This window comes from Phoca vitulina, unplaced genomic scaffold (genome assembly GCF_004348235.1).
Source record: "Phoca vitulina isolate PV1807 unplaced genomic scaffold, GSC_HSeal_1.0 scaffold4, whole genome shotgun sequence".
NCBI lineage: Eukaryota > Metazoa > Chordata > Mammalia > Carnivora > Phocidae > Phoca > Phoca vitulina.
The window spans coordinates 9332308-9344569 of record NW_022589707.1 but is presented as its reverse complement, the minus strand read 5'-3'; the positions used below and the strand labels follow the sequence as shown (position 1 = coordinate 9344569).

The window sequence follows — 12262 nt, the reverse complement described above, 5'->3', positions numbered from 1 at the left end:
CTTCCTCTTGCCATCTACTGATAAAGCCCCTGGGAAGTCAAATGCAACTCATGCCACCCCTCAACCCTGGGATTTCACATTGAACAGTGTGAGAAGCCAGGGTCCAGACCCCCCAACTGTCAGGACTGACAAGGTAGAATCACTCTAGGGGTCAGAACACCTGCTTAACCCTGAACATACAACCTAAGTTCCTGGAAATGAAGTCCTGAGAGGGAGCCTTCAGGAGAGATCATATGAAAGTAGGAAATATCGAGAGATATCAGAAGTGTCTATAAGACTCAGGGAGAAAGATGCTAATGAGTCAGGGACATCCAAGAAAAACACTTAAGTTCTGAAGTTAGAGCGGAGGTTAAGTTTTATAAGGGAGGGTGGCTATTTCTCGAGTCCTCAGCTTTTCAAACACAGAGGAGGGGACTGTACTGGTGTAAACTTTATCTCCTAGGTATTACATCTTCTCCACAGGAGGAGAAACTCAAAGTTGATCTTGTGGTCCCTGATTCCAGTTCCTGTTCCCCCAACAAGAGCACTGCCAACCTCTAAAACTTTCAAAACACCCACTATCATCTCCACCTTAAGTGAGGGAAAAATAGAGACAATTATTGTGAAATAAGTGTTTAAAACAAATTATTGTTTAAAAGGTACATAGAAGCAGTTCCAAATGTTTTCATCTCAATGTACTCCTGCAAAGGGTTGGAAAATTTCTGCATACGAGGAAAATACTGTTTTTTAAAAAGCTATAGGTATTTTTCTTGCCAGAAGGTGGCGAGAGAGTCTAGTTATTTACTTAAGAGAAGCCCAAGCAAGTTTAAATAAAAGTTTGAAGCTTAGGCTTCAAATAAGGAGTGCTTTCTATCTCCCAAAGATAAGCAAAATAAATCAGTCATTAAAAGGCAAAAAACAGGATTGAACAACAACAGCAGTGAAGTACTTCTAGTCAGCCCTCGCTGATCAGAGTGTGGTCTTTGAGTTGCAGTAACAGTCACCTGGGAGCTTGTTAGAAAAGCAGAATCTCACTGAACATAATTTAAAAAACAAAAAACAAAAAACAAAAACCCTTGCCGAATCTATAGGGTACCAATGGCAGGCTCTAATTCATGATTGCAAGAGGCATCCAACCTGGGAAGGCACCTTTATTGAATGACACCATCCAACAGCACATTTAATAAGCTCAAAGACAAAAAACTGATTGAATGAGCTTAACTTGACTCTTTACCCTTGAGTTGTATGAAAACATGGATGTTAAAAAAAAAAAGAAAAAAGCAGAATCTCAGGGCCAACTTCCTGGGGTTCACTTGCCCTGTTTTCACTGCCATCCTTAGTCCTCCTTTGACCCTTTAGTCTCAATGAAGGTCGGGCAGGGGAGGGGGCAAAATTATGGAGGAAACAAGATTCAAGGGAGCCAAGGAGGGAGAAACTTTCACAGTTCATCCTCCGACTCTCCATCACCCAGAATCTCCCCTCTTCTGCAATGTTAAGGGCATAGACAGCCACGCACAGGAAAAGGGGGGCCCTAACAGACAAATTAGATCATCTATGACCACGACCCTTCCCTACTCACTACAACTGGGAATCAAGCTGTGCCTTCCCAAGGAGATCGGTTTGAATGATTGCAATTATACATAGGTATTTGGATGTCTTTAAAGTTTCTCAACATTTCATACCATGCTTAGAAGCAATGCTCTTTATTAGGCTTAGTAAAGAATTCTATTTTATAAAGAAAGTATATAGAAATGTAAAATTATGCAATATTCATTTTGATTTGGTTAGCCATACTTCTGAGAATCCTAGATATTCTAGAAGTAATCTCATAAGCCAAAATGCACAAAATGAGAGCAAATCATTAAAGTCTTTTGTCTCTAATAACTGGGCATTTTTTATTTGAATATCTCACAGTCACTTCCAGTACCTCAAACACATCTCAACTTCTTTTCCAAAATAATTCTTCCCTTTCCTGAATTCTCATCAGTAACGAAGCCACTGTCCAGATAATCTGCTGTAAAACCCTGATTGCTTATTATACAATTATTTGTTCACTTCTATAGCCCACGTACTAGAAAGCACAGGTTGAAAGGTGCAGCCCCAGGTATTACGGACCCTGTAAGTTAGCAGAACCCCCATAGAGCACTTACATTGCAACTCACAAGATATAGCTTTTGTGTAAATAGCTCCCAAGTGCTATGGGAGCACAGGGGACAGGGTGATTCATTTTGAGAAATGGTTCCAAGCCTTAAAGGATGAACAGGAGTTTGCCACTGAGAGAGAAGGAAAGGGGCACTGCTCCCCCAGCTTTCTCTCTCTGCATAAATAAGTAGTGTCCATCTTCAATTCAGCCATTTCCATGACACCACCTTCTTACCACTAACACTGCTCTGAAATTCCAGAGCAGTCTCGGTTTGATCCACTCAATTTAGAACTCACATATAATTAATGTTGCTTGACTTATTTTTCCCATTTGCCCCTTTGGTGTCATTAACAGGATGTCCTTAGAAAATTTACTTAAGCTTTCTTGTTTTCTATTTAGTGCAATAGGAAATAACATCAGATCATCTCTGAAGTCCCTGGCATTACTAATTTACACAGAGATCCCAACAAAAATGGGCTCTATCTTGACTGGCCTGTCTGCTCCTGAAACCTACAAGTTTCTAAATGCCCTAGGAAAAAGGCTTATGATTTAATGAGTGCATCTTCTAGAATGACCCTCATGATAAAATATATTGGGATGTGATACTCAAGTGGTCAAAATCAATGGAGTCAATTACATCAGCTTTGCTCTGTTCCGTGGTCTCCAAATACACCTCCAACCCTCACTAGGCTCTAGGGAGACCAGACCTAGGGAGTGACTATGGTTCAGGGCACACTGAACCTCACCCCCAAAAAGCCCCTCTAGTGACAGTCTCAGGATCGCCATCATTACAATATCGCCAACATCACTCACCAACTTAAAAAAGCAGGATGCTGAAAATAGATTTTCCACTCATGGCACATTTCTTTTCCCTGTTCTCTTCAACGTTAAAGATTTTTAACACAGCAAGTTATTGAGAATTTTAAAGTAAAGAAAGAAATGGAGAGAAACTATTTTCTTTAAATCACAAACTCTCCCAGGGGAAGCTTTACTGTACTTAATCCATTCTGGAAAAATGCCCCTTATGCTTGGTAGTAAGAACATCAGTCCTAATTATACGACTCCCTCCTTACATGGAGTTAACTAGACAGTTTCAAATCTGTCATTGTTAAGTGTGAAACTTCAAGGAATCTCACCTCAAAATGTAAAATGTGCACTTAGTGGACAGAGAAAATATTTTATCATTTATTCTCACACAAAGATAGAGAAAAATCAAAGCCAAAGAAGAGTACTGATAAGAAGCCTCAGGGTAGGAAGAGAAGGGTATGAGGAGACAAAGACCTAGATTCTAGAGCAAATTCTGTCCTTTAAAAAAGAGCTCTGTCACTTCAGGTATGTCATCATACTTGAGTGTTGTTAGGCTGTTACTTTCTCCTCAAATGAGGTCGTGATTAATTATGCTACAAGATTTGAGTTTGGGCCAAATGAAACCTTTAGAAGGTGATATTTTTCTTTTTTTTTTTTTTTAAAGATTTTATTTATTTATTTGAGACAGAGAGAATGAGAGAGAGAGAGAGCACGTGAGAGGGGGGAGGGTCAGAGGGAGAAGCAGGCTCCCCGCCGAGCAGGGAGCCCGATGCGGGACTCGATTCAGGGACTCCAGGATCATGACCCGAGCCGAAGGCAGTCGCTCAACCAACTGAGCCACCCAGGCGCCCTAGAAGGTGATATTTTTGATAGCGTTTTTGGCATCTGTTGTTAATGATCATTGGGAATGATGAGTCATTGTTCTCGCTTTGCTCTGAGGATAGGGATGAAAGTAGTCAGGTCTAACTTATAAGGGGAAGCCATAAAGAGAAGTCCATAAAGAGCTTCCTAACAGTAAGAGTTAAGAAACTCTGAAACATTAACCAAGAGATTTTGGGATGACCTTTTTTGAAAATCTGTAAGGAAAATGTCAGCAGTTTTGGAGTGCCGCTGGTGTAGTCTTGCTTGGAAGCTGAGGGTTAAATCATAGGACCTCTAGGTTTTGCCTGACCCTGCAGTATATAAGGCTATGCCCTCCATCAATAACCCTGTCCCTGAGAAACCGGTTGTCTTTCAATGCTTGGCGTTCTAGGTGGTGCCATTTTAATTGGTGTTGGGAACTGTTTGCAAGAAAGCACTGAGGCTTCCAAGTTAAACTCATGAAAAATGACTTACCTGGTTGCCTCCACTCTTCGGGTTCACAAACACAAGCAAGGGTTTCATGAGAGGAGAAGAGATAGGTTTTATCACAAAAGGACGACCTTTGTTTTCCTGCTGAAAGAAGAAAGCAACACCATTGAGACATTCATCCATGACTTGGACAGGTAGCCCAAAAGCGATGAAAGGGAAAACTATCAACACCCCACCACCGCTAACCCTTGATCCCCCCAAATAAAAAAGCTACATCTTGTTTCATGGGGCTTACTCTTTGAAAGATAGTCCATATAAAGTTTAGAAGAAAGGATCTCAAGCTATAATTTGCCTTGGAGAATAAGCCATGTTTTTTATTTTATTCTGTATGCTCTGAGCATTCTAGAAATGTGAGGTCTTCATCTTCATCATCTTTGGGATAATACTTCCATGGACGAGTGCAAATGCTCTAATCCTGAAGTAGCAGGAGGTTATACATATACACATTTTCCAGAGATAGAAAGGAATTCCAGTGTGTGGTTTGAGTGTAGTGAAGGAGGGAAGAGGGATTGAAAATTTATCAGGAAAAGAAGCTTGGGCCAGATCAAATCACACAGAGGTAGCTACGGTCAGGAGGATGTAGCTGCTCACTGGGACGGAGTCCTGAAACACTTACTTCAGTCCCTCTTTTACTGGCTTTTCTTTTAAAGCTTGTCCTCTTCTTCTTCCGGTTTGAAGCCTTCAGTGAGTTCTGTAGGGAAAGAAGGAAACAGCTTAGCTCAGAGGCAGACAGTGCCCGAGATTCCCATGCAGACCCATGTAGGAGATGAGGGCAGCGCATGCTGTTCCCCCGCATGCTTCTCATGCTTTGACACTTCCAAGCCACTGTTCATGGGTAAGCCACAGACAGAAACCAGTCGAGTGCTTCAGAGTGAGCGACCGACTCCCCACCACACGGAGAGGCAGGGAGTTAGAACCCTGGAGGCTCTCATGGACTCACATAACAACACAAGTTATACCTGCCAACCCTCCCAGTAAAAATGGAAGAATCCCAAATTCTCTGAGGGGCTCCAGTCTCCCGCCCAACCAGGTCCGTCTCCCGCCCAACCAAGTTCAAGTTCATCTCCTGCAATGGAGATCACCTATGTGGAAATGTAAAAAAGGAGGCCATTTTTCATGTTTTTCTTTTCTTTCTTTCTTTCTTTTTTTTCTGTTTACTTTTTTTGGTAATGACCTTTCTACTAATAGTCATAAAGTGACTCGACCCCTGTGGAACATTATGATCCAACTATCCTATCAGCGCTGGTGGCTAGGTTTTAAAATGCAGAGATAAGACTCACTTTAAGTTACTTATATTAGTAGAGGTCTTTCTCTAAAGACCTATTAGTTTAAAAAGCCTTCCCTCCCCCGGTAGCCTTGGTTTGTTCTTCTCATAGACGTGCCTCCAACTTGTGGAACACAGTGACCCCAAATTTACTTTCCCTGTTTTTCTCTTTCTAGGAATTTTATGGACCACAACTTTGTGATTACTTCAACTAACCATTTACTCTTGATATATGATACAGATGCTTTGAGAAGAACCTCTCTTAGGGGACAGTCACAACTCACTGGTTTAATTAGTGGAGAGTCAATAATTAATTAGATTGCCATCTTCACAAAGGCAAGATGTTACTATCACATCATAGATGTTTAACAAAGTGTTGAAAGCCTGAAACACAGAATGCTTAACTTAAAAGTTTATATAAGCATATACACATGCATTGCTTGAGCAGATAAAGATTTTCAAACAGTTTCAAGAAACTTAGATATCTATTCTTTTAGGTTGCTGGGTGTTTTTTTCTTACCTCATTCAAAATAAACCTTAGTCTCGAGTACATATATTAACACATTCAAATTAGCAAGATTGAAACTATTTAACTTTTGATTTTACTTTCATTTGGACCATAAAAACGTATGTTGCTCTGTAGCCGGTGCTCATGAAGGATGAAGGAAACTTTCCTGAACCACTGTTTGCCCCAAAGCCTTCTTCCCCCATCAGATTAAAAGAGTTTTCAGGTTCTGAGTCTCACCAGAAGAGAGAGATCCAGAAGCTCAGAAGCTCATGGCTGCTCTAGACCCCAGGTTATTTCTTACACTCACCATGGACTATACTTCTCCTACAAAAAGATCTCCAAGTTTCTGAATTCCTCTTTAAATTGGTTTATTACCATGTTCCTTTTCGGGGGAAACTTTTGCATTATTAAAGTATTTCCTACATGTGAACTACTTTGTTTAAAAGGGAAGAAAAACTACCTGGAAACTGCAAACACTTAATCAGCCAAATGTCCCAAGAATAATGTTAGAAACTCTTAGGATGGCAATTAATAGATACTGAGTGGTTCTTAACCCATCACTACACGTTGGCCTCACCCAGAGCTCTTTTAAAAATGCAAATATGTGGACCCCCGAAAATTCTTTGTTTGGAGTGAGGCCAAGGCAAAGGTACCTTTTAAAAGCTCCCCAGGCAATTCTAGTGTGCAGCCAGAGTTGAGAGCCTCTGAAGTCAAAGGGAAAAGTGAGGGGACGTACATACTGCGCGAAAGCATCATTCCAATGGGATAAGGAGCATGAGCTATGGAATCGGACACACTGGGTGGTAATTCTGGGTCTTCCCGTTATGAGATCTGTGACCTTGGCCAAGTCAGTCAAGCTTTTGAAATAACAGTTTCTTAATTTTAAGATGAAGGTGATAATACCTACCTCACAGGATAGTTGTGAAGTTAAAAGGAGGAAAGGTATGTGAGGCAGTTAGCTTGGTCTCGGCCCATGATAAGCGCTTCCATAAACGTTAGTGGCTTCGTTCACAGCTGTATATCCCCAGCACCGAGCACCAATGCCTGGCCCATAGTATGCGCTCAAATCATTGTTGAAATGAATCAATATTATAATTCACAACACTTACTGAGTCCTTCCTTCCTGAGTTTGGAAAGGATCTTTCGGAAGTGAATGCTTGTCTCCTAACTTCTTTGCTGTTTTAGTTCATTTATTGCCAAGAGCCATGCAGGGAGCCAAGTGCTTTCAGGAACACACCATAGGCCTCGGTTCCTGGCAGGACTCAATAACTAAGCTCTAAGAGATAAGTCTAATGGATCGGGCTAAGATCGTTCCCTAAACTTGCCTGATCACAGAAATCCCAGTTCTTTCAGGCGATTCTGCTGATCAAGCATGTTTGGGAAACAGAGTTAGAAAAGCACATCCAAAGAAGGCTTGATGTCTGAAAACAGAGCAGGCAAGAAACTCAACTCTAATAGGGAACAGACATACAAAAATGGCCTTTTTCACACAGATGTAGCAAATACGAAGCCTCATGGAGCCCAATGCCCTTGAGGTCTTCCTTATTTTACAGAACAAGAAGGCGGCTCAGATGAAGCACAGTGGTTGACTTACAGTCCTTGGATGCTTCTATGTGAGCTCGGAGTAAGCTTACAGCCCTATAGTCAAATAGCAAAAGATAAGCAGTATGGGATTTCACAGCACACCTCAAAATTCTCGAGGCTTCCTTCTGTTCATGTGTAAATATGTATCTTGGTCTCAACAGAGAACTCCTTTTAGAAGGTATCATTATCCAATGAGGAACAGATGGATGTGGAAGCATATTTGGGTTGTGTTTCAGCCATGACAAGACGAGTCAGCTAGTCTTGCTAATCTAAGATATTGCTCACCCTGCCTGGGTCAGTCTTGTTGTGAGAATTAAAAGAGCATGATTTTCAAGAACATAAAAATTATTCCAGGAAGTTATTCTGTAGACTTGCTGTGGTATTATTCAAGAAACCATTAATAATACTTGTGCTGTGTTCTACAACAGAGCATCCCTGTTATCAAGGGCAGCTAACTCAGTCATATGAAGGGTTTGCTTCGCAAGCTGAACACCATCCCAACAGTGAAATGTTGTACCCTCATGTGGATTTTTGCATTTGTCAGACTCTAACAACATTTGCCCCCTGTACATTTTGTGCCCACTGTTATGTTCAAATCCTAAGAATAGATAAAGGCCTTCTGTTTTTTTGGACCAGGTATTGGGGTAGTACTACTTTACTACAGAAATAATCCTACCAACAAAATCTCTATCATAGTCAGGACCCCTTCCTGGGCTGTTAAAAAAAAAATGCCTGTGGGTAAATCACTCAACTGGGAATAAAACTTAACTACTTCTTAATATTCTTTAGGGCTTTTCCCAGGTTATGGGATCACAAAGGACTGGTTATAACAACAGCTCTAAAGAGAAGATATCTCACACTTCATCATCCCAAATGAAGCCTTCCCCCATTGTATACCGGAAAAAACTCTGATGGGTGGTAGGAGAGGCATGGACTTCGTCTACTAGTGAGTGTTCTCATGCTGCCCTGCTCTAGCTGCATCATTGGGACAAAAGTTGTTCTGAGGATAGGCAAGCAGAGAAATAAAGAAAACTACTTCCAAAAGATAAGGACAGGGTCTCTGCCATTTCTCAGGCATATTTGGTTAAATCATAGAAAGTATTGCCTAACCTTTAGAATTGACCAAAGGAAATGGCTGGAGCAATTTTGAGAGATATGTTTGATCCTAGCTATTATATATCCTGGGTCTCCAGCATTTTCACATTATCCAATTATAAGGAATAAGGACTAACATGGAGAGAGCCCACACGGGCTAGGAAGGAGGTGATTGCAGCATTTTTTATAAGTAGACCATTAGAACCAATATAAATCTCCACCAGTAGGGAATTGGCTAAATAAACATATTTATAGTATGGAATATATATATATATATATAGCAGTTTAAAAAGGAGTTAAATCTAGATGTATTAATACAGGCTTCTCCCCAATATTTTTTTTAAGCTAGGAAAGCCAAGTTTTAAAGTATTACATTCAGAGTGATGTCATTTATTAAAAACACACACCTCTAGTCTCCTATAACTTGACCCCACAAAAACTCACGTATCATGGGTCTTTCTCCATCAGCTCCAAGCACTCGCACTACTATTTCAACATCTTTAACTTATTTATACAGTCAAAATATTATCCTCTAACATTTTCAGTCCAGAGGAGAAACACTGACATCTGTAACATTAAATATAACTTTGCCTTTAAATATATGAACAGATTTGTGCTTGATTCTTAAAATTTGGTTCTCTTTTAATTCTGGACTGTCATCTAAATTTCATCATCTTTTATTTTTAGGGCTCTCCAAATAATTTGGTGATGAAACCCAGCAAATCATCCAGACCAGCCCTGGTTCCCCTTACCATCCAAGCTTCACACAGCTGGTCCCAGAGCAATGATCTACTCAGAACCAGCGAACTTTTAACAAATACGGAAAATATATGACTTAATTCCACCTCTTTACAACCTGCTTTTCCTGACCATTATACACTCAAGTAGGTTTCTTTCTCTTTAGAGTCATTTTTTAGACACAAGGATCACAAATAAAGCTGACTTTATTTGGTGATCCACCTTAACAGTTGTTCTCAGAATGTTCAATAAACTTGTGTTGTCCTTCATCCGTCTTCCCAGTGAGTCCCCTCACATCCTTCAAGACCAAGCACAAACAGCATTTTCTGTTTAGCCTACAATGATCTCCATCACCAAAATTGCTCAGTTCTTCACGTTTCTACCTCATTCCTACATCTCGGGTCACACTCACCACTCAATGCCTTAGAAGTGTTAGCCTCTCACAGACCATGGCTGGTCCAACCAACCTGTGAGGCATCCTCCTCTCACCACCCTGTGTATATCCATCCTAAAAGATGCATGCTGACGACCAAGGCAAACCTTCCAGATACTTGGAGACCACTCTTTTTTATTAAGGATTTATATGTGGCTGAATTCCTTTTCCAGAATCCACGAACTTCCTGCCCAGGGATTTAGTCTGTTGTATCAATTTTCTCCCGTAAGGAGGATATTCTTTGTGGACATCAAATGAACATCTGTTTCATCTGTGGGCCTCCTGCTGCATCGAATGGCATCTGTGAATGGAGTTAAATGTCTACTTCATGCAGTTAAGAATATCTTCTTGTTTTTAAGCAGTGTCCTCGCATACAGAAATATACAGAAAAAAATATACATAAGTTCTACAAGTAGGAAACACATTTTGTCTGCTGTTCTCCATCTAATTTCCACATTCTTTTTTTAGCCTTTCTCCATGTCTCCAGTGAATTCTTGAATCTCACTGCTTCCACGCCATCACTAACAGCTTGCCACCCACACTCTACAAACTATAGTTTTGGTGGTCATCAATGCTCTAGAGCCAAACACAGACTCTTCTCAATCCTTGTTATTTTGTAATGCATAGAGAATTTAACACTGATGACTTCTCTATTTTTCTTTCCATTTTTCATAATGAAACTCTGTGCTATGAGAGGCCTCTCCCTGTTCTGCAGGATTCTCTACCTCCTTTCACTTTCTGGTTGTGGATGCTCACCGTGTCTTCTTCAGTTCTTCAATTCAGTAAATGAATAGCTCTTAACTCTCTGCCATGGGATAAAGATCATGCTAGTGAACACACAATCCCACTACAGTGTAAAATACAACAGTTACAGTGGCATAGGTTGAGATGCCACTTGAGAGCACACCCGACACCAGGCTGTGGCCCCTACTCTGCCTCTATCCCCATGAGAATCCTTCTCTCCCCTTATTCTCTCAGTGTAATACAGATGGCTCAGGGAACAATAACTTCTGTTATTGGTTTTCATCTGTTGATGTAGAACTTCATTTGATACCCTGTACTCAACAAGGAAAATAACAAGAGCTAAACTTTGAGTTTTACAATGAGCTAGGTGCTGTTTTATGTGCTTTATTTTTATTTTTTTTAGTTCATTAGTCCTCATGAAAACCCTATAATTAGGTACTAGTATTATTTACACTTTGCAGATGAGAAGCTGAAGAGTTTAAATTCTTTGAGATTATACAAGTCATTAAACAGCAGAGCAAGTTTAAGAATCTAGGCAGTCTGGCTCATGAGCTAGAACTCTTTTTTTTTTTTAAATTTTTTATTGTTATGTTAATCACCATACATTACATCGTTAGTTTTAGATGTAGTGTTCCATGATTCATTGTTTGTGCATAACACCCAGTGCTCCATGGAGAACGTGCCCTCCCTAATACCCATCACCAGCTAACCCATCCTCCCACCCCCCTCCCCTCTAGAACACTCAGTTTGTTTTTCAGAGTCTATCGTTCATGAGCTAGAACTCTTAACAACTGTATTGTCCCCCATGATCATCATATACTGGCTTTCAAATGGAATTTAATTAATTCATTACATTATTTCTTTTTGGGGCCCATAGGAGGAGGGACTACAAAATTTTTAAAGATATGTGACTCAGCAAGGCTTGCTATAGTAAGACAGTGAGGCAGCAGGACATATCATTAAGAACTTGGTTTCCAGAATCAGAATTCCTAGGTTCAAATGTCACCTCAAACTATTTAATAACTATATGGCCCCAGGTAATTTATTTGACTTTAATTCTCACTTTCCTCAGCTACAACGTGGGAATAGGATACCTGCCTCAGAGGTCACTTGATGGTAAAATGAGATACTGAATGTAAAATACTTAAAATATTTCCTAATACATATAAAAGCATTCAATATGTGCTAGTTTTTCTTATTCTTATTAGTACTTTCTGAATCAGAGAAGGACAATAAAAAGGTGTGTGTGTGATGAAATCAATATGGACTTTAGCATCCAGACTGTGAACTGTAATACCATCCGCCATTAAAAGTAACCAAGATTCCTCAGAGAAATGGCTGCTTCCAGGTATGGGCAGGAAATGCATAAGATGATCCTGGAACATGGTATGATTCCTGAAACCAAGGAAGGCATCAAAACCCTCATGGCTCATGAAAAATGGAGACAAGAGCCATCTGCAAGGGGGTCTAACTGGTCAAAGATAAAACAATATGAATATAAAAAAATGATGCCGATGGATTGAAATATCATATATTTTATATATCACATAAGGTAAGTTGACAATTCATAATGATACTCTCTGAAAACCACCACCACCACCCTTAGCCAACCAATAA

The 12262-nt window shown here is 40.2% G+C and overlaps 1 protein-coding gene across 7 annotated transcripts in view; it reads right to left on the bottom strand.

Annotated features, from left to right (window-relative positions):
- The window catches only part of DGKI (diacylglycerol kinase iota), a 419897-nt gene that overhangs the window by 199925 nt on the left and 207710 nt on the right, over window positions 1-12262 (bottom strand). For 5 of the 7 annotated variants that reach the window (XM_032401488.1, XM_032401491.1, XM_032401494.1 and 2 more), the window contains 2 exons: window positions 4896-4970; window positions 4265-4363 (listed from right to left, as the gene is read on the bottom strand). In XM_032401488.1, the coding sequence (XP_032257379.1) occupies window positions 4265-4363; window positions 4896-4970 (174 nt within the window). Of the gene's footprint in view, window positions 1-4264; window positions 4364-4895; window positions 4971-5238; window positions 5362-12262 lie in introns of all 7 variants that reach the window. The other 2 variants (XM_032401489.1, XM_032401490.1) reach the window with 1 other exon arrangement.